This window comes from Salarias fasciatus, chromosome 1, assembly GCF_902148845.1.
Source record: "Salarias fasciatus chromosome 1, fSalaFa1.1, whole genome shotgun sequence".
NCBI lineage: Eukaryota > Metazoa > Chordata > Actinopteri > Blenniiformes > Blenniidae > Salarias > Salarias fasciatus.
Window position 1 is genome coordinate 32,583,725 of NC_043745.1, and position 22,080 is coordinate 32,605,804.

At 41.2% G+C, this 22,080-nt stretch overlaps 1 protein-coding gene across 9 annotated transcripts in view; it reads right to left on the reverse strand.

Moving 5' to 3' along the window:
* The window catches only part of LOC115392472 (serine/threonine-protein kinase BRSK2-like), a 151,771-nt gene that overhangs the window by 30,336 nt on the left and 99,355 nt on the right, over positions 1-22,080 (reverse strand). For all 9 annotated transcript variants that reach the window (XM_030097161.1, XM_030097133.1, XM_030097115.1 and 6 more), the window contains exons 3-9: positions 19,876-19,961; positions 14,696-14,836; positions 10,876-10,992; positions 7,398-7,431; positions 5,361-5,429; positions 2,510-2,656; positions 572-603 (exon numbers count right to left, since the gene is read on the reverse strand). In XM_030097161.1, the coding sequence (XP_029953021.1) occupies positions 572-603; positions 2,510-2,656; positions 5,361-5,429; positions 7,398-7,431; positions 10,876-10,992; positions 14,696-14,836; positions 19,876-19,961 (626 nt within the window). The remainder of the gene's footprint in view (positions 1-571; positions 604-2,509; positions 2,657-5,360; positions 5,430-7,397; positions 7,432-10,875; positions 10,993-14,695; positions 14,837-19,875; positions 19,962-22,080) is intronic.

The following is a 22,080-nucleotide window of genomic DNA, read 5'->3' on the forward strand; positions in this document are numbered from 1 at the left end:
ACAGTACCTTGAATAATTGGATCTTAATGTAACTTAATGGATTTGGGACATTTTTCTACTTTGAATTTCCAATAACAGTAAAACATTTTTATTGAACTTTCACCTTGATGACATGACCGGAAACTAAACTAATACAAACCTCAACCTGTACTTTCATAAACTGAAAGACACACATTTGTTTGATTAAGAGGCCAAAAATCAATGTGTTGATTTTCTAATAACCTTTCATCTTAATTTCTGATCACTATTATAATTTTTCCTCACTGAACTCAGAAACTCTGAATCCATTAGTGATCGAGGTCCATTAGGAGCACGGCAGCATCCTGATGTAACAAAAACCTCCCTCATACACAAGTCTAATGAGAACGGCTTTTTATCTGAAAGGTCTCAATGGGAGACCTAAAAAAGAAAAGAAAAAACAAGCCATTTAAAAAGTGCCTCATTATTATTCCGCATACCTGCCGAAGCATTTTTTTCTTTTATCAGGTCACCTAATGAGGGACACACACTCAGCATACTCAACATGGACAGAAAGAAAATGAAAGCATGAACGTCAGGGAGATATACTTACAGATACCACGTATGCTTCTGGATCTGCTCTAACTGCAACGACAATCAGACCAAGAATTACGTGAGACAAACACAGTGAAGATAAACAGAGTCAGTGTGAGACTGTCTGGAGGGAGTTCTGCTCTCCTGCACTGACAGAAGCATACATTTCACTCTGCTGGCAGGTGAAGTGAGGTAGTTCGTATTCAATGCAGCATCCCTCCAGTAAACAGGAGTTTCAAGAAATAGTCACATACATTTAAAAATATATATCTAAAAATCAGACAGTCTTCGTGACATTTGCATTTTGTAAGTTTGCTACAACTGAAGTATAGAAAAAGTTTGTTTCTTCTCAGTCTTTGCGCCATCATGGGGAAAGCTAACGCTAACATGTAGCACTATCAGACAAACAAACACACAGCAAACAACCGGCTGGCTTTGTATTCAGCTCATTGTCTTTGCTAGTTTAAAACACATTTTCCTGTCCAGTGCTCGTGCTAAATAGAATGCATATGCACACTTGCGAATGCAGCGCCCCCGGGCATGTCGCTTTTAAAACGAGGTGCGCTCCAGCCTCATGTCACTGGGAGCACGTCGCTGAAAGCGGCTGCCGGATCGTCACGTGCATTTCCATACAGCAACCTTTCTTTACGTTCACGCTTCTGCAGCAGCAGCAGTAGATTTGTTTGTTATTCTCGTTAAAACAGAGTTTAATCAACAGTGGCCATTAGAGGCCCTTAAAGAACAGAAGAAGATAAAATATGAATAATTCCAGGGGGAGAATCTTAAAAAAAAAAAGTCTTGTCTGAAAACAGATCTATTTCCTCTGGGCAATTATGAGGGTCTGATTTTGTGGGAGGATAAATAGGAGATAAACTCTCTGCTTTACGTAACCTATTAGCTGAATTACTTTCATTAAAAGTGAGTGAAGTTGATTCATCAGATGGAAAACAACAAGCAATTTCTGATTTGCCTTCATGGCTTTTCCATTTATTTAGTTCTGTCCAATTATTGGTCTTTTTTGAAAATATGTTCATTTTGAAGTGTTTGAACTTTTTTGCTTTTTTTTGTATTAATGCATTTTAAGGAGACTCAGCTTAACATCTAACTGTAGGTGCATTGTACAAATGAATTAATCTCATTCTTATGAGTTTCTTATGAGTTTTTCATTATTCATACTGTGTATTTTTTTTTTTTTAATTAATCTATCAGATCTGGTAAAAGCCTTTAGTAAACTCATTTTGTTTTGTTTTGCTGTTTTTTTTTTACAATATTTATAATAAAAGTATTATTATATTTATCTTAACAGTACTTTTAAGACTAAGTTTACAAAGCGTTTTGTCAAAATGCTATTTCAACTGATCAACAGTAAATAAAATAGAAAGTACGATATGAGTCAATATGAAAAAGATTGTCTGGCTTTTTTCTTCCTCAGTCATAAAGTCAGGCAGACCATAAATGCACCTGCATCTAAATTGTTCAAGTTATAACATTTATCCTTGATTTAAGTTTTTTTTTTCTTCTTCTTTTTTTAAGTGTGCTGTTTGAGACGTGCTGTCTGGAAACGCAGAAAGGAGGGAAAATGAGTCTGGAAACCAACTTTAAAGGCTCATCATCTGCAGTTTGATGCCAAAAACAGCTGCTCAAAGTTTATTTAAAAAAAAAAAGAAAAGACTGCAGAAAAACAGAAGTGAAAGGACATTATCTAATCCAGCCCCTGTTATTTTTGTAATGTTTCTATTCTCAGCTAAAACAAATCTTTGGCCTGGGATGAAACGGTTCTGTGCGGCGTTCAGTAGCTGCAGGGCCAGTCGGCTAAATATAGCCCCAACGCTCCCTCAAGGCAACGGCCCGGGCTGTAAAAATGCAAAGTGCGCAGGCAGGAGAGCACTGATGGAAGATTTTAACCCTCGTCCTTTCCAGTAATGGGGGTCTGGAGAGGGGAGATGGGGGTCCTCACCGTCAGCCTCTTGGTGGCGTCCACCTCAATCATCCCGCGCAGCAGGTTCTGACAGTCGGGCGGAATGAAGTGCGGCATGTGGAAAACTCCCAGCTTGACCTTCTCCAGAAGGTTCCTCAGGTTGTCGTCATCGAAAGGCAGAGCGCCCTGAGAGAGCCGAGCAGACCCAGGATCAGAGATACGTCTTACATTCAAAGCATTACTGGCGGGAAGAGTTTACACAGATGCTGTTACTGACGAGCCTGAGCAGCTTCGACTGAAACATAACAGTCTGAAAGTCATCAGTTGCTTCAATCTACACAGAACATTCCATTGATTAATAAACATTAAAGGTCTGCAGAAATATTAAAACCTGCATGAAAAGGTTTGCACTTTTAGTTCATGTTTTACAGTAGGGCTATAACACAACTCCATTATCTGTACATTTAATTCAGTTGAAGAAATATATCTTCAACAAAATAAGTATTAGCTTTAACCATCAATAGTTCACTTATGGTCTTTGGCGTTTTTGTTTAGTTCAGTATTCAATATGGTGGATTTGGAAATCCCCCACAAGTGACTGAGCTGCATTTCACCGGGCCAAACAGTCGTCCTCCTGTCGTCATGTAAACGGCCTGTCAGGTGTTCACCGGGTGATAATCTGGGTTGTAACGGAGCGGAGGAGCGGGAGATCGCTCTGTGAGAGCTATCAGACATCGGAGTCGGCCATGACGGAGCCGCCGCCGCCTCGGTCCTCCGTCCGGGGAGCGAGCTCGGTGACGTGATGACTGATGCCGCTCCCTGTTCGTGGAAAACGAGCGGGACGGAGCCAGATGGCCGCCGACGCCACGCGAGTAATCAAAGCGGAGTGAGCGGGAAGATTTATCATCCCGTGATGACCGTGTCGCGTGCTCCGTCTTAATCAAGAGAAGAGCACGAGTGCGTTCATGCGGCACACAAACAAACACTAATTTACTCACAGCTCGGAGAACCCGCTTGTCACTGTCGCATTATGGAGCGGCTGCTGATGCAGGGCGATGCTCACTCAAACAGTTTAGTTTTAAAGATGGAGGGAAGTAATAACCACCTCAGGAGCAGAGAAACCCTGAAACTCTGCAACTCAGTCACAATACTGAGCATCATGTGTTTGTATCATGTATGCTAGCCTGCTAGCCTAGCGTGTGAATCTGTTTGGTTAACTGGTTACAAACCAACACACTGTCATTACTGTCACATCCATTAAAAATACTGACATATTGGGCCCAAAGATCGGAATACATTTCCATAACCTTGTTCTCAGTTTGTCCAACATGTTTGCAAGTCTTGGTGCTGACTCCAGGTCAGCAGCAGGTTCCAGGTTCGACCAGCAAACAGGAAGAAGGAGGTCCTGGAGCCTTTTATGGGGGAACTGATCGGCGGAGATTAGAGGTAGAATCTGAAAACTACCTGATTTACCTGGAATTGTGTTATTTTCCAACTTTGAATGATGATTAGATGGAGATGATCGGCTGCTATGGGTGAATTTTTGGAGCTGAATTTATAGCACCTCAAAGTAAAGAATATTAGTTGTGCAGATGAGAGGAGCTCCAGGTGGAGAAAGTAATGGGAGCTGCCTGACTGAGGAGAGATGACTGAGTTAATATTGGAGCTGTGTTTTTAGTTACTGGACTTTGTTCAGGGCTGAGGATACCTTCAGACCTTTTGGAGAAATATCTGTTAGTTATTTCCTTTTTATTTTTTCTTTATGTAATAAAGCTGGATTTGTTTTTTTTGGAATCCAGCCCACTGTGTCCTCCCTCAAACATCTCAGTGCAGTCATAATGTATGTTACTGTGTTGCGTGCTAACTCAACTTTACGATTGTTATAAAGTAACAAATCTTGTTGCATCATATGTTATTATATTTATACCATTTGTTTTTGCTATATTGTAATAAATCACATTATATTGAATTGATCATATAAGGTAATGTATGTTTTTTTTGTTGTAGCCTTCTGTATAGTTTCATACTGTATGTACTTTATCATAATGTGCTTTACTATGTGGTGCTGCAGCTTATTGTAATGCAGTCATTTTAAATATATCATATCATATCATATCTTTCATTTTCAAATTCTGCTGCACTTCTTTTTTACTAAATGTTTGATGCAAACTGCAAATGTAACATCAAACAGACAAAATTAAGTGTTTTTGCTAAATCAAGACTAAAATGATTAAAAGTACACCATGTTTCACATTTTCTGCTTTTCAATGTATCAGTTTTTAACAATCATTGTGTTGAAGATGTAAAAAAAAACGGACTCTTTGGCAAATAGTTTTAAAGCAGTCATATTGTATTGTAATTTATTCCATCACGCCTTACTGTTTGTATTCTTTCTAAACGTACTGTATGGTGTAACTTGTCTTGTCATATCATACATTTCATACTGTGTATTGTATCACATTCTGTGGTATCAAACCATCTGTTTTTGATTATTGTTTATCTTACCAGTGATTATCCAATTTTGGTTAAACTGACATCTAGATTTGGTTCCAATATTTATCTCTGAGGTCAGTTTCTATCTCTTTGCTGATATTTTGCTTTTCTTTTTAACCACTATGAATCAGATTTTGATTCTTTTGTGCCATATCTTCATGTTTTAGTGTGTTTTGAATACATTTTACACACATTTTGCTCGTCTGATGGCCATTGTCACTTTGCTTTGCTTCAAGCTGATTTTACTTTGTTGATACTTTTGCATGTTATGCACAAACAGACATTCCAGATCTGGACTTCCTGTGGGAAATAAAACCATCCCAGAAGCACAGCATGGAGTGTGTTTCCCCCTTCCAGCTCCTCTGCTGATGTGCTGCGTTGAGCCGCCGTCACTCACCACTAAAAGTGCAAACAGGATGACTCCACAGCTCCACGCGTCGGCTTTCCTCCCGTCGTACTTCTCCCCCTGGTGCACACAAGACACCAGGCATCAAAATCAGCACGGCACTCCTTCACAGTCCAAATCTCGAAACTGCAAATCACCCTGACTGCTCCGGGCCCCGGCGCCTCGCTTAACGCCGCACGCACCTTCGCTCTAATATCAACAATTTGTGATGCTGGCAGCAATTTCTGCTGAACCGAAGCGCTCGGTTATTTCTGGCATCTTGCAAAATGCCTTGTATTAAGACAGCATTTACTTTAAATGTTAAGCGGCTGCTGAATTCTTGCTCTCCGATATATTGAAAATTACATACTTCAACTATGTTAAACACCTGTCATTTCCAGCTCTTACGTTGAAAACACGTCCTGAAAATCCATCATGTTGGAAATGAAGAGAACATGTTCAGACTCGTTTTTCTGGATGAATACATACAAAGAAATCAATGATTGACGGTCTTGGCGATAAGGGCTGCACAGTGGTGTAGTGTTTAGCCCTGTTGCTCACAGAAGCAATATCTCCAGTTTGAGCCTGGTCTCTCTTCTGTATGGTTAGCATGTTCTCCCTGTGCACGCATGGGTTTTCTCAATCTGTTGTTTATTTGACGTCATCTTGTCAACTTTTCTGTTTTGTCCCTTTTCATTATACCATTGTTTTTTTTTTTTTTCCATTATTCCTATTTGGCTTATATGCACTCCTTTAACACAACCTTTTATTTCCTGAGACATTTGTACATACTATCCTCTGCATCTGATTTTCTTTCAATGAAAATATACGCCAAGAAATTCCAAAAACTGGCACTACTACCTTTTTTTTCCATATTTTGCATTGAAGCAAAAACAGACTCTGGTGCCAGAACGACTCTGAGCTCACATCTGCACTGATTTTCAGTTTACAAACGTATTTCTGTCTCACTGAGGAATATTTGTATGTATTTACATGTTTTTTATATTCCATGCACTGTATGGCCATGTTTTCATCTCATTGGTCAGTGCAGGAGAAATGAGGACTCTCATTTCTCTATCTGGTCAGGTGTCTGTATAGCGCTGGGTATTATTGATAAAAGTTAAGAATGTTGAAAAATCTATTTTTGAGCAGATCTTCATGCATGTAAATTCAGTTTGTGATCCTTGCCTTGTTTGGAGCGTTTTGCACCGAGCTGCATGACGCCCACCTGTGGTGTTTGTACAGAAGATGCGGCGTGCCGGGATCCGATGTGGGGAATAATGACGGGATGAGAATGACTTTTCAGCTTACAAGATACTGCAGTGCTCTTCAAATGTTTGCCGGTGCTGATGTTTCCTCCTGTTTCTCTGTGATAAGGCATCTTATCAGTGTGTGTGCAGGCTGTCAGTTTGTGAAAGCAGGATTATTCACGTTGCAGCTCTCCGTGAGCTCAGCTCCGTCAACTTTTCATCCGCACTGTGGAGACAATGCTGCTCATGTCTGCAAAATATCTGAAGTCTTTATGTACTTTACCGTATGTTTTAGGTACGAGTGTTTTATTTTTACATTCATGATTGTTTTTTGATTGTAGTTCTATTCTTGAGACCTATTTACGTAAATGTATGCATTTTCTTGATTTCCTATAAAATAAAAACGGACTGAGTGTGTTTGCCTGTGCTAGAATATTTGAATATCCTTGTTGCCTCTAGCGTACATTTTGCCGTACTTGTTAAATACAGGACCTTGAAAACCAAACCAAGATGATCTCTTTTTCTTTTTATTAAAGGTGCCTGCATTTGTGTCGTGGTACAGGCAGTGCCATAAAGCCTGGTCTGGTCATTTGTACAAAGGAAAAAACAGGAAACGTGGCATCTATATAAAGCAAGACCTGCACGAAAAAAGGCTGAAATACTGAGCTTGATGAGACGGGGTGATGGGGAGGAGGGGAGAGTGAATGCAGAGCGGATAGAGGGGTGATGTAAGAGGCACTCTGGTCCGAGCAGCTATTACTGTATGAAAGAAAGGAGCAGAAAGGGAGCGAGCACTTACCCTGATAACCTCTGGGCAGGCATAGTGCGGAGATCTGGAAAACAGGCAAAGAGGCGGTTATTCTGGGGAGGAAAGAGAACAATGCTGCACGCGACGAATACACTGAGCGAGCAGGTGAGGATGTGTGTGTGTGTGTGTTTGTCCTGATGTAACCCCCTCTGAGGTAACGTAACACACTTGACCCCCAAAATCCAAGAAATCACTGTTAAATAAAGAAGTTTTAATGCCCTATAGGCTCTTTTTCAGTTGGCTAAGTAAGTGTTACGTAACATCGAATGGCCTCAATCCAAACTCCTGTGACGGTGGCTCATCCTGTTGAATAACGTATGACAGCATCCGGCGCGCAGCGACACAGACACAACTTTGAGAAATGAGAAGAGAAACTGAAACACACGGAGGCATTTCAGTGTTTCACTCAATATTCGGAGCGTATTTTATTCCATTCAACAGTCTTCGGTTTGAGCGCGATCTGTTTCACCCGGCTGTAATAATATACAGGCGGCTTGTTGATGCTGTGGTTAGCACTGTTTCTTCTCGGCAAAGGTCCAGGGCATTTTCACCGTGGATTATTGTCTGTGCAGAGTTTGCATGTTCACCCTCGGTTGTTGGTGCAGATGCACACTGGCTCCAGTCCTTAAAGGGATACTTCAACATTTTAGCAAATTGGCCCATTTACCGCAATTCCTTAGTCATTTCGAACAGCGTACTTACTTTTTTTGTGAGGGCGAGCTGTTGTTTATCCAGAGGTGAGTCGGGGAAGGTTTTCGGGACGGACACAATGGAAGTAAATGGTATTTTTGGTTCCCCTCGTCAAACTCATCAAATACACAATCCAACAACCCCAAAACACTTTGGTGGACACGTTATAATCCACGCATTCACTACGCTGTGAAATATTAATGCAAAATTACGAGATTGAGTTGTTTATGCGAAGATTGCTAAGACGGAACTACTTACTAAACATGGCGTCTGGGCGTAGTGATTTCAAAAGAAAAAGTAGTTCCCAGTATTTGCTTCAGTGTCGTAACGCTACAATATCATTTGTTGGTGTTCCACAGCGTAGTGAATGCGTGGATTATAACGTGTCCACCAAAGTGTTTTGGGGCTGTTGGATTGTGTATTTGATGAGTTTGATGAGGGGAACCAAAAATACCATTCACTTCTATTGTGTCCGTCCCGAAAACCTTCCTCGACTCATCTCTGAATAAACAACAGCTCGCCCTCACTAAAATAGTACGTATGCTGTTCGAAATGACTAAGGAATTGCGCTAAATGGACCAATTTGCCAAAATGTTGAAGTATCCCTTTAACGTGACTTTATAGTTAGTAAAACATGTCAAATGACTGAATTAATTCCTTACAAAGGCATAAATGTATTTTCTAGTTATATAAAGAGCATCTTCCTCCAAGCTACTGATGTCATTTCAGCCGAGAGCTTATTACATTGATCCACAGAGTGCTGACAGCAAGGCGATAATACACCGACACATTATTAAGACAGAGAGGAGTTCATTGTGATCAATGACCATCTTGAATAACTTGCACAGCACCTACAACAGCCACTAACGTCTGGCAAGATGATTAACAAGCTGACTGAAACTTTAGTAATTATTTATCCTGAGTGTTGGGGAGAGTTTTCACCTCACTGCGGCTCATATAAACGCAGCAGAGGAAGGCTCAGGCGTCTCCTCCTCTTCCTCGTCCGTGTGTGGACTCATCAGAACAAATGAAGCGGAGAGCTTCGTTTGACTTTCCCATCAGTGCTTCATCTGAACTCCCAGAGTAAACACTCGCTGCATCTTCTCCGGCGTCACACTCAATTATGCTAATGTATGTAAAAACCAGCCGATGTGAACTACTCAAACACAGTCGTGTCAAAATACACTAACTGCAATCTAATTACACCAGAGCAAATCTTCATCCTTCCTCCTCGTGGCGGCTCGTTCGCTTAATGAATTCCATTAACGTCACTGGAAGTGAAAGAATCGTTTGACTTATTGCTCGTGAGAGATATTTAAAGGACCCTTCAGAGGTTCCTCGGCGTGGAGGAGTCGGGTAATCTGGCGCGGACGAGCCGATCAGTCCGGGCTGTTCGCGTGACGTCGGGGTGAACGACGAGGCCGTCGACAACTCTGCATCTGCTGCAGCAGACCACACATCGCAGACGGCCTCCTCACAGTGACTTCAGTTCAACACAGAGACTGTTAATAATACCTCATCTTTGTCATTTCAACAGTATTTTCCTCTAAGTGCAGTGTGAGTCACAGCAAAAAAATCAGGAGTAAAATCTCTGAAAGTCATTAAAAAGTTACGTTTAGATACTTCTACACTTGCATAAATGACAAAAAAGTTTAAAAAAGTGTTCATTCTGTTCTCCTTGTTGATGATATTTGGAAAAAGCTTGAAATATTACAAATACTCTTTGAAAAGAAAACGGATCTCTGTGAATTCAGCAGTATTTTAATATGCTAATATGTACAGCAACTCACAGTAAACTACGTGCAATTATCACTAATAAATCCTAGTTCAATTACAATAGAAGTATTTCTATACTTATACATTTTTTATATTAAGTCTCAAATGTTGTAATTATGAAAAAAAAAACATGTCATTTTATGAAATACTGAATATGCCGACTAAAACTAAAATGATCAGGATAAATGACTGGTTTCTTTAAAAAACAAAAAACATTTAAATATTTACATTTTTGTGTAAAAAAAACCATTGAAGTTTTATCATTTTTTTAAACGAATAAAATGAATCAGAAGTTGCAGGTTCAAATGCTCCACCTGACCCCATCGGCCCCCAGGAGCCGCACTGCGGCAGGACAATGTTCCCTCTGTGTGCAGTGAAGGTGAATTAAGGTATGATTCGGACGGGTTAAATACAGAGAATTAATTTCAGGGGTTCAGTAAAGTAAACTTTCTTTCTATACATATACACCACAATTTGTTTGATTTCCTTGTTTAATTCACTGAAGTAAATGATATTCTAGGTTTAAAGTTGAGTTTATTGTCATTTGAGCAGAAGACGCTGATGCTGAGCTACACTGATACACTGTCAATACTTTGGTTAAAGTTATTAAAAGATTATAAGTTTACACTTCTTCTCCTGCTCGTCTCTGATAGGCCGGTGTGAAGTGGGAGGCGGGTCCTGCGGTCTATCAGGAGCAGGTCGAGACGTGGCTGTGGTCACAAAGACTCAATCGTTTTTTTCTCATATATTCCTCTTTCCTTGTGTGTTTTTCTCATTTGACGCTGCTCTGTTGGACTGAAACTGCAAATTAAAACTGGAATTGAACACCCGTGTGTTTTGTCCTCCTAAACCATTGAATACTTTTACTCCTCATTGTACAACAAGAACATCACTGGAAACAACAAAGTAATTGAATGGTCTATATGCAAATGAATCAGTTTCCCGGTTGCAGTTACGCCGTATCAAAACATCCATCAAACAGCCACTGTTGGGAAGTACTCACCCACAGCTGGTCTCCAGCAGACTGTCCCCGACCTGCAGAGACGCCATGCCAAAGTCTGCTATCCTGATGTTGTTCTTCTCGTCTAACAACAAGTTTTCAGGCTTCAAATCTCTGTGGCTGCAGGAAGAAAACAGGAAACGAAATGACGCCGAGTGTCAGCGATGATTGAGGATCATTAGTTTCCTCCTCAGTCCTGACTTGTTAAGGTTTTGTTTGATCCTCCAGCTGTTGCCTTGTTTTTTTTTCAGGAAATAGACATGTAATTTGCTCAGGCGTCATTACACGATTGTCTAATTTGCATGGCGTCAAGAAAACAACAACAAACAGACAGAACGGGATAAAAGTCATCGGGAGGCTTTGCCACTGTGTTGGTTTGCTTTTCCAAACACGGTAAGAAGCTTTCCTTGACAAGCAGGATGCAGAAGACCAAAGGAAATGCTGATTTCTGCAGCTGCTTTGATTCCAGCTGTTGTCAGGACTGTCTAAACGCAACATTTGTGGAAGAACAGAGGCAGGAGCGCACGTGAAAACTAAGCTGCATGCGAAATTCAGACATGCTTAGAGAGTCAAACATTTCTATTGGATGTAGAATACAGGAAACACAGTTTTTCATCAGACATCTCACACAAGCATAAAAATGAGGGATAATAATTTGTCATTCTTTGAGATTTTTAAATGCCTTTGATAGAAAAGTAGCATTTTATTTTCCTGAAGATTTTTCTTTGATTATCAGAGAGTCAGTGCAAATGAGACGTAATAGAAAGAAACTTGTTAAGTTAAAAAAAAAACTTCACTCAACTTCAAACACACATTTATCGTTGATCCCTTTTGACTTCTTTAAAAATACACATTTATTTCCCATCAGCCACTATCTCAGAGACCAATTTATCTTTATTAGCTTTTACTTTATTATCTTTTTTTGAGAACACACCGAAAGCACCAGCCATAATAAATGAGTGTTTGGTCGATCATTTCTAATGGCTTTAGGCCTGATTGACTAATGTCTTATATAAAATTGATGAATTACAAGCTCAGAGAAAAAGACTGAGTTTTCAGTTTGTATGTTTTTTTTTTAGGTGATGGACTAAGAATAAAACCATGAGTGACATCAAGCAGGACTTTAATTATCCAGGAATCGTCCATTCACACATGAAGGGGGTCCGACCACAAACCAGCTGAGTCAAGCATGTTCTTAACAAATCTGTTGGCCAACCAACCAAAAAGATTTTATTTCAACAACAAAAGAATCTTGCACTCACTCCTTCTGTATTTTGGCGACATGTTGAGATGCTGATTACTGGAATTTTTTTGTAACTGCGGGTATTTAGATGTGGTGCTGCAGTTGCTGCTGGTCGTCAAAAAGCTGTCCTCAAATCTGAAAAACCTTTTTTTATGAATGGCAATAAGACTGAAAGTGTCCGAAACACTGGAGGTGTAAAAAGGAGAGAAACTCCAACACGAGACCTGCAGCCTACCCGAAAAAAGCAGAAAGGCAGAAAAGCAGGAGGTGAGGAGGAGCCTGACACTTCATATCTGATGCAGAGAGTCAGAAACGGGACGTCTTTGATGTGCAATTGCTCTTAGATACGCGGCGCTGCAGCCACGGGAGGAGGAACCGAAGGTGCTCTCGCAGATGAAAAGAGATCAAGAGGAGCTGAAGCCTCTCAAGTCGCCCCCGGCTACGGCTGACGGAGGCTGAAGAGCAGAAGGAAACCGGCTGTTCAGTCATCCGAGCGGAGCAAACTCCTCAGTGCTTCAAGGAAAGACGACAATGTCGAAGGAAATCCCTACAGGGAACACGATCGCAGGCTCGTTTTGATCTGTTTGTGTGAGATATATATGTATTTATCCAAGAGAATATACATGTCAGTGATGAAAATGAAAGCTGGGTAATTATGGTTGTTGTTGGACGGTGAAGTGAGAAATGTTCTCACAGTTCTTTACTGATTCCTGCTATGAGATTAGTAACTCAGATCGTTCCTGTTTGCCTCTTACAGGTTCATTCTGTAGTGACTGAGAACAATTAAAGCTCCAGAGCTGCTGTCTCTTTCACCTGCTCACTAGTTTCTTGTTAATTTCATCATTGGCATCATGGTTACCATTTCCCTACACTCCTGTTTACTGTTGACGGACCCAGTCGTTCTGCCGCCAACATGAAAGACGTCCGACTCTGAAGCAACATGAACGCTAAACACAACGCCCAACATTAGCATAAGTAGGCTTTAATGATTGTTAATAACTTCAATTAACTTGAAATTAAAATGAAACCTGTCAACTATGACGGTGGGCTGTGAGTAAACAAAGATATTACAGATGGCAGGACACACAGACGGCACAAAAATATACATGTGCTGAAATGAACGTGTAAAGTGTCGTGATTCATCCACTCAGCCTTCGACTTCATTATGACGTCCTGATTAATCTAACAAAACACACCAAAATGTTCAATAACCTCATACACTGTCTGAAACATGAAAAAGATCTTCTTTTAATGCTCCTCCTCACACGCCGAGTCACTCAGGGAGTTATTCTCAGTAAATAACTAAAAGCACATCTATTTTGCAAGGGTTACATACAAAAGAAAGAGGTTTCTTTTTGTTTGCTATAATAAACCAGTTTCACTTCTTTTAAATCAGTAACTAGTCTTCATCTGTTTGCAGAAGTCTGGTAAAGTGGCAAATTGATTGTATAAGTTCCTGAGCTCGTTTTGTGAACTTAATCATATTAAAAAAAAAAAAAAAAGAATCCTTCTTCTGGTGAAAACTTTCAAATCACTCTGTAGAAAACACATTATTTTATGCAAGTGACTTTTGGAAGTGCATAATATATTCATGGATTTTAATTATGCATCATCTTATCTTAATATAACTGGCTTGGATGCTTTTTACTGTTTTACTGGAATTTTTTTTAACTGATTCTGGAACATATTAAATTGATTCAGGGATACATTGTTGAGTGAGTGCTATAATTTAAGTCCAGATAAAAGAAAAAAGGGTGGGACCTAATAAGCTTTGCTTCTTACGTTTCCTTTTCATGATTTCCATGTGTGTTAGTGCATGGTGTGAGTGAGCATATATCAGCTGTAGAATATCATACATGTGTGGAAACATACATATGTTAATACATTGTTTTAAAGTAATGATTTGTAAGTTTGAAATCAAATGATCATTTTATTACACTTTGTAGCTGGAACAGAAAAACAGCTACTATTAATAATTTTAGTTTAAACTAAAACACATAATTTTAATTTGACTTTGACTAGATTTCAAACAGACTGATGCTGTTCTTCAAGTTAGCTTATATAACTGCATACATTTCTAAATACACCATTTCAAACTGTGTCGCAGATCCTGCTGAACAGAACAATGAGGACCCTTTCCATTAATTCGGTCCTCTGTCTGCCTCGCACACAGGTTCATCCTGAGGTTTTCTCTTTCTGTGATTAAACAGAGCTGCTGCCGACGCAGTTTCCTCTCCTGCTGCCGTCAGCCGTCAGGAAGCAGCTGTAAATCTGGCGCATTTAGTGGAATCACATACATTTAAACAGAAATACACTTGATTTCAGGACTTCCCTGTTTTTCTGCACAAAATCTGGAATGATAAGCACCAGAGAAATCCGGTAGCTTCCTCATTTGTAATGATTCAGAGCAATTAAATACCCAAGAACTAGAGAGAAAGATGAAAACAAATATAGCCTGTTAAAGTGAAGCTGTGTGGAATCGGGCTGCCTGAAGCAAGCCTGATAACAAGGAACTCATATTAACTTGCATAAAAAGAGTGAAAAATATTGGTATTTATTGAGTGAATAAGAAGAACGAACCATATGGAGTGACTGTGGCAGAAGTCCAGAGCTGAGATGATCTGTCTGAAAAACTTTCTGGCCTCTTTGGGTGTTAATCGGCCCTTCTTCACCAGGTAGTCGAACAGCTCTCCACCGGACACGTGCTCCAACACCAGGTACCTACACAGAGGACGGAGAAGAGAGAGGGAGAAAAAAAAACTCTTTTCAAGCAAAGTGAAAATGAGAAAACACCACATTACAACAGGTGTTATTTTTCACCGCGAGGGCCGAGATGGGACACTTTGATCACTCTGAGGGCTACAAAAACTTTAATCCCCACTGTCTTAGAGCTAAACTGCTTCAACAATGATTTCTATTGATTTTATGACTTGGATTTAATGGCCAGAATTACAGAGTATTTACAATTGAAACCAGTTTGAAATGGAGTTAAAACAACTTTCTTTTCTTTTTTTTTTTCCTTTGAGGTTAATAAACCCAAAGTAAGCCTAGTTTAGGGATACCTGCGCCCCCCCACACCAGCTGCTCTTGAAGAATCACCCCTCATCCCAAACTATGAGACAAGAAGATTAAAACCAGAACCTGGATTAAAGTCAGAGCGATAGTTCACTTTATCATGTTACTGTAAAGTGTGATTACCGACTCCTGCTGCTGGCAACAGACAAATGTAGCTCAGTTAAAAGTAGGAAACGCTTCTGTGAAGTGTAGCAAAGGGGGGGAAAGACGTAATGACATAAAAAAAAAATCAAACTGCACAACATTCATGCAAATGAAGCTTCTTCCCACCTGAGAGATTAAACAGAATCATCAAAAGAAATCCTCTCCTTCATTTTTCCTCAAAATGAAAGAGGCATTAATGAAATAATTGAGCCATAAACTAAAGAGTATTTGCCTGCGACGTGTTGAAGTCACCACAGTACATTGATGCAACGTGTAAATCCCGCAGAAAATCCCCGGCCCGTGTGGGTTTGTGTGCTCGTGGTTTAAAATGTTTTATCTTTCCCCGGTGTTCATTTGTCTCGGAGACACGGCTGATCCCTGCAACGCGTGGAGAGCTGGCCCCCCCCCACATCCCCACCCCCGGCCTGATTTATTAGCAGATTAAGGGATCTGCTGGAGCGTTTACCTGTCAGGGCTATTTAAATTAGAAACACGTTCGGGTCGTGATTTGTGAGCGCGAGAATTTCCGCGGCAAACTGTTTGCATCCATGATGACCATCCGTCCCCGTCCTCGTAACATTAGGAAAACAAATTCCTGTTCCGTCTGACAGCGGCGCCTTTATCAATTATTGAGCAGCGCATTAAGCCGCGCCACTCGAGCACGACCGCCACATGCACCAGATTAATGTATACAATAAAACACGGATATACAGGAAAAGCCGGGGACGGCGACCCGGGAACATTTCACGCTTTAATAAAAATCCCCGCGCTCAAACAACCGCTCACGTTCATGTTCAACCATTATGAAGTGCAGCCAAAGGCAATTTAGACGTCAATTTGAGCCTTTGTCTTCGTATCTTCTCAGCGTTGTTTGTCAGCCGGTAAAGAGCAGAAGGAAATCGACTTGAAGGTGAAGTTTAGGACTCAGATTTTTACATTCTGTTTCTTCTGAAAGAGGAAAAAAAATAAAACAAGGCTAAAATAAGGAAGAAAATTAAACCTCACGGCTAAAAGGTGAGGCAATCGGTTCATCTGTAATTGCAGAGTGATTAACTGTAATATCAGTTACTGAGAAAAACCTGCCGAGAGTACATGGAAAAGGATTATGGGAAAAGTTGCTCAGTTATGAAAGTAGTTAAAAACTGACCAAAAGCTTCGATTTCACTGAAGAGTTTCCAGTGTTCCTCCCATGGTGGTCAAGCTCCCTCGTCAGACAGCTTTAGGCTTGTTTTTCTCTAAACTCTGTGGTAAATATTGGTAGTTGTGGTTTTGGGGGCTTACTTCTAAAACGTTTGCTTGTTTGGGTTTGCTCTCATCTCTACAACTGGGCAAACAGATATTTTCAAAATAGTTAGAAATTGGTGCACACATCCAGGACACAGAGGAGGGTTTCCCCGATCTGAATCGCGCTTCTGATTGGCTCTGATGGAAAGTGCTACCAGCGAATCGGAGCAGAGTAAATCCGCTTCCCTGCTCAGGAAGTGATCGAGGATGATTCAGATCAGTATTACACCTTAAATAAAACGTGATATCGGATTTTCAAAAAACATTACAGACAAACCAAATTCTGATGACCAAAAAACCTTCACCGTCTCTACCAGAGGGATGAACTGCAGCGGACGAACAACGAATGAGAAATGGAGCTGCTGATTCATCATGAAGAGGTAACTGACTGGCTCGATCAACCTCATTCAATCAAAATCTACACATTTGATCGTTTCCATCCATTTACATTTGGTTTCATAACACTAGAGGAACAATTCCCAATAAGAGCCATTGCAAATGTGGTTATTAAACTTTCCGGCTTGTATAATTTTGTGGAAATTATCTTGTTTGAGCTTGAGACCCAATTATCATTATTACTGCAGCAACGCTAATAGTTTTCTTATGTCGCTGTTCTAAGTTCCTGTTATTGATCTGAGCTGAAATATAAAATCATGAGTGTGCAACTCGGTGCGGTTAATGGGAGTCCACGTGCCTTCCAGTGGGACCTATTATCATTTTTAATGGATATGCTTTGAAAAAGTGTAGAAGTAATTGTGTGGAACGAGTTTTATGCTCGGGTCATCTTCCCTTCGGTGATAAATCCTGAAGTTTAGCCTCCTATAATCAGGGCCCATTATGGCCTGTTGCCTTTCTTTTTCACCCCATTCAGATTTCAAATGATAAAATAGTTTGCAGCAGTCATACTGTTGGATCAGTCAAGGCACTGGCATCACAGTGTCAGTAGATTTATAATAAATACAGTAATTGTAAGAAACAGGGAATGACTGTACCGTCAACATTTTCTACATTTTAAATTTGTTTTTGCACGAAGGAGAAGAGGCCTGCCGGCACTGGGTAGAGGGAGAGAAAACCAATCTCAGGTGGAATTCAAGTATCTTGGGATCTTATTAGTGAGAGACGGGAGAGGGGAACTGGAGATCATCCACAGGCTGAGAGACGCAGCAGTAATGCAGTTGCTGGAACGGGCTCTTCTGATTAAGGCGGATTGAGACTGTGTTTACTGGTTGCACCACAGCCCCGTCCCTCCCCTGTGATGCTGAACTAAAGCATTAGATTTCTGATACAACTGGCCACGATGAGGACGGGAAGCCTCACTGAGGACCTCGGACAAATGCAAGAGTCAGGTACGCTGGTTAAGGCACCTCATTAGCATCCCCCACGATGCACTGGGAGTCGATCAAGCATGGTCATGGTCGAATGGGACGAGACCCCAGTGTTGGCCCTGGACCCACTGGGGAGATTATATCTCCCAGTGGGCCTGAGATCATCTTGGGGTCCCCTGGGACGATCTGCAGGAAGCTACCAGGGAAGATAGATGTCCGAGCTTCATCGCTTTCCTCCGCAGCGCTATCCGTGACCCCGTGTTGCACTGCACCGTTAAGAAGATGGATGGATCAACTCACGGAGCTGGAGTCTGCTGCACAGACCGTCCAGCCCCTGGAGGCAAATTTGTGACATCGAGACTCGAATTATGCAAGGAAGAAGTCTTTTTATAGACCTGCATGTCATCATGGGAAGTAATTAGGCGACATTACATTTGTGACGTTATGATTTCAAACGGAAAAAGAATAAAGCTGAACATTAAAACCCTGAGCAACGCACGCAACGCAACCCTGAGCTGTAAGAAAGACCACATGGATGGACTGAATGATCAAGAAGTGACTGCAGCACGCTGATCATTCCGTTTTGAGATGTTGGTGTTTTTTACATGACGTGTTCTCATGGCGAGATTCTGTTAGAGACGGTGAGAAGCTGGAGATCCAGTAGAGAAAAAGACATGTTGCAATTATATAATTGAGTTTAACTGGTCATATTCACTCTATTTTAGATAAATGTCCATGTCGCTGGTTCAATTCCCCATCTCGTTCTGACAATCAGTCTCATAAAAAAAAAAAGTAGATTGGGAAAAACAGGAGATTGTCTAATTGATTGATGAACTTCAGGTTCTTTGTTTTAAACCAAGCTTCTCCCAACACCTTGCATGGCCGCCATCGCCGCTCTACTAGTGTGTGATTGATTGTGCGTACGAATGGGTGGATGTGACTGCTGGAACGATAAAGTGCCTCCATTGATCATTAACCTTCTTCGCACTAACAACACGCTGTGGGGCGGGGGCAACAGAAAGGGGGAGGAAGTGTGTGGATAGCATGCATTTTCTACCGTCTTTATTTGCCGGCGATGTCAAAATCAGTCATGAGGTGTTTCTCAAGGCAAGATATTTGATTTCACAGAGGATCTCCAGTCGTTGCGTGGGCATAGCTGTCAGTCCATTTTTCAATGTAAAACAATAAATTTCACAACTAAGATGGTCTGCATGAATGAATTTAAAATATAAATGATTTAATCACACCAAATCTGGACAGTCAAATTGCTACGAAGCATTTTCAGTTCCGTGTGAAAAGGTTGTCCTGTAAACGAGGAATAATTCTGCTAAACATGCACTTCGAGTCCACTTCTACATTTAGCTGTGCTCTGTATTGTTCATTTTATATGCAGTTGGTTGTAGCACTACTTTCATGCAACAGTAATTTCTCGCAGTAAAAGGTGCTGTCCAGGTGACGCATGTGAAGCAGTTAATTTCCTTTTCGTGTAAATTACAGGGAAGAGCTGCAGGTTGCATTAAACACTGATAATGAACATATATTCCAAGCAGTTTCACAACATCATTATTTAGATCTCTTTTGTCATTTGCACTCACCGCTGTTTTATTTTAATTCTTTTTTTATCTCTTCATTTACATTTACAGCTCAGGCACTATAATGTTAAAAGCAGTGTATTTCCCAAACAGCTCTTTCTAAATGGTTGTAAACCTCAGCAAATTAAAGCTGAGACTTGCTACATTTAGTACAGTATCCATTATTGTATTTCATGTTGGATGAGCTGCAGCAAAAACAAATAATGCGTAAAAGTCCAAATGCGTTCACATCTCCTGCATGTTAAGTCTGTTCGAGGAAATTCATTTAGCTTCAGTCGCGTCCTGCGAGCTGGAGAAATTGTTCTCAGTGTGAATGCGTCTCGTGGATGAATGTACTTACAGGTATTTCTTGTTTTCGTAGACGTCATGCAGCTTTAAAACGTGGGGGTGCTCTATGAGCTTCAGAATGGCTATCTCCCGCTCCACCTGCAGAGAAACGCACACAAAACAAAACAAACGGTCACGAAACACTGAAGCACACACGCTGACGGTAATCTAATTTCTGGACTAAAAATAACAAGGCTGAGGCCGGAACCTGCAGCCGGACGACTAATGGAAACAGACGCACGCGGCGTGCATTTGTTATGTCATATTAATCACACCAAGCGGCCCCTGGAGTGTTTTCACGCCCGTGTTGTTTGGTGCCAGATGAAACAAAACTCACACACTTAACCTCTGGATGTGGTTCACTTGTTTGCCGTGCTGCGAGGCTGCGGTGTGTGAAGCCCGACACTTATAGCTTAAACACAAATACGTTTCAACGACCGGGGTCTCACGTTTAGGCAATCAAACAGGAGGACACGAGGAATAAATAAATTAAAAAATAAATTCTGCCACCTGCTGCGACAGCAAATGAAAACTGTTTCTGTTCTCACGTCAACCTGCTGGGATGAGAAGAAAATCAGAGCAAACCATCAAGACATTGAATAAAACCGCAGAGCAGAGATTAAATAAGCTCCAACGGCCACATAGAGTTGACACAAGAGTAAAAAAATGCAAAATACACACACGTAAGCGCGTGCGCACACATACACACACACACACACACACACACACACACACACACACACACACACACACACACACACACACACACTCATGCACAGGACCACAGTGGCTGACTTCTAAATATGTGAAATGCAGATTTTGCATTTTTCATCTTCCAAAACAGCACGGAAATGAAGGAGACTCATCTCCGTGGGATTATTTCTCTGTTGTACAGATGGATGTGCATTTGTGGGATGCCTACACCAAAAACTGTATTCTGCAAGCAACTTGTGCTCAATGGTGACTTTTATGACTGCAGTTTGAAAAATATAAGACATATTAGCATATTAATAATTCATTCATTTAGAAAATAGGGGCCTTTTTACCTTATTGAACAACCATAAGTCCCCCACTAGTCAGTATTTACTCCGCTCTACTGCTCATCCCACAAATGCGAGGATTTTACAAATGTGCCATTAATAAAAATGAGTTATATTCATTTAAAGCATGAAAATTCTTGCTTTTTATCTACATCACAGGCACTATTTCACGGCAATTTTTAGTTTGATGTGAAGCGTGATTCAGAGAGTGAATCACCGATCATCTGCCTGACATTTGATGATGATGACTGAGATTTCACCACCACGAGGGTCTACAGTACACGCCTGTCATAAATTAGCCACACAGCAGACGGCAGAGACTTAAACAAACAAGTCTGCCGATGAGGGGAGCCGCGCTTGGTGTTTGTGGCAGGAGAGCCGGAGCAAGTCTCAACCACAAACAGGTGTTTCAGTTTATCTCTGTATCGATTCAGGGTGAATTATGGGTAACAAAACTTAGGCACCCAGTTCTGCAGAAGAGTGATGGTTGAATCAGAGGATTAGGCCCGAGTGCAACTTCATAAACATGACAGGAAGAATGAGTTACTCATATTTATGACTGGATGTAAACACTGGCATAGTCTCCACCCGACCTGCAGGTTTGTGCATGGAGCAGGCAGATGGTCCAATTCAACTCATTCTCTTACATCAAATTCCCTGCTGATGTGGGAGTCGCTGAAAAAAGCTGTGCTCGTGGAAAGCTCAGTGAATCGATTTAAAAATCTGCAAGTTTAAACAACTTTCACATTTTTATTGATTCCAATCGCTGAATTCGGGGCTACCATTCTGTGTGACCTGCTGCAAAGCAGTGGGCTTGTTCCTGAAAGCCACACTCACTAAAAATAGACAGCATACTGGCACGCTTTGGCTCTTTCCAGGTGAGAAAAGTATGAAATTACAGGCCTATATGACGACAGATCGAGTGGCGTCCCGGCCTTAAATGGCCAGGTTCGGGTTCAGGTCAGCGCAACCGAGTGTCACGTGATGCTCCTGAGGTTTTACAGATGCTGCCCGGAGCCGCCGCAGCACGAACCCGCCTGCTGTGCAGAGGATTTACTGCCAGTTGGCACCTCAGCAGGCCGGAGGCTAAACCGAGTTTAGACCTCGGTGCTGCAGGAAGGAGGCGCAGCAGCAGTCTGTACACAGATACCATCACTCTTCCACCAATACATCTCACA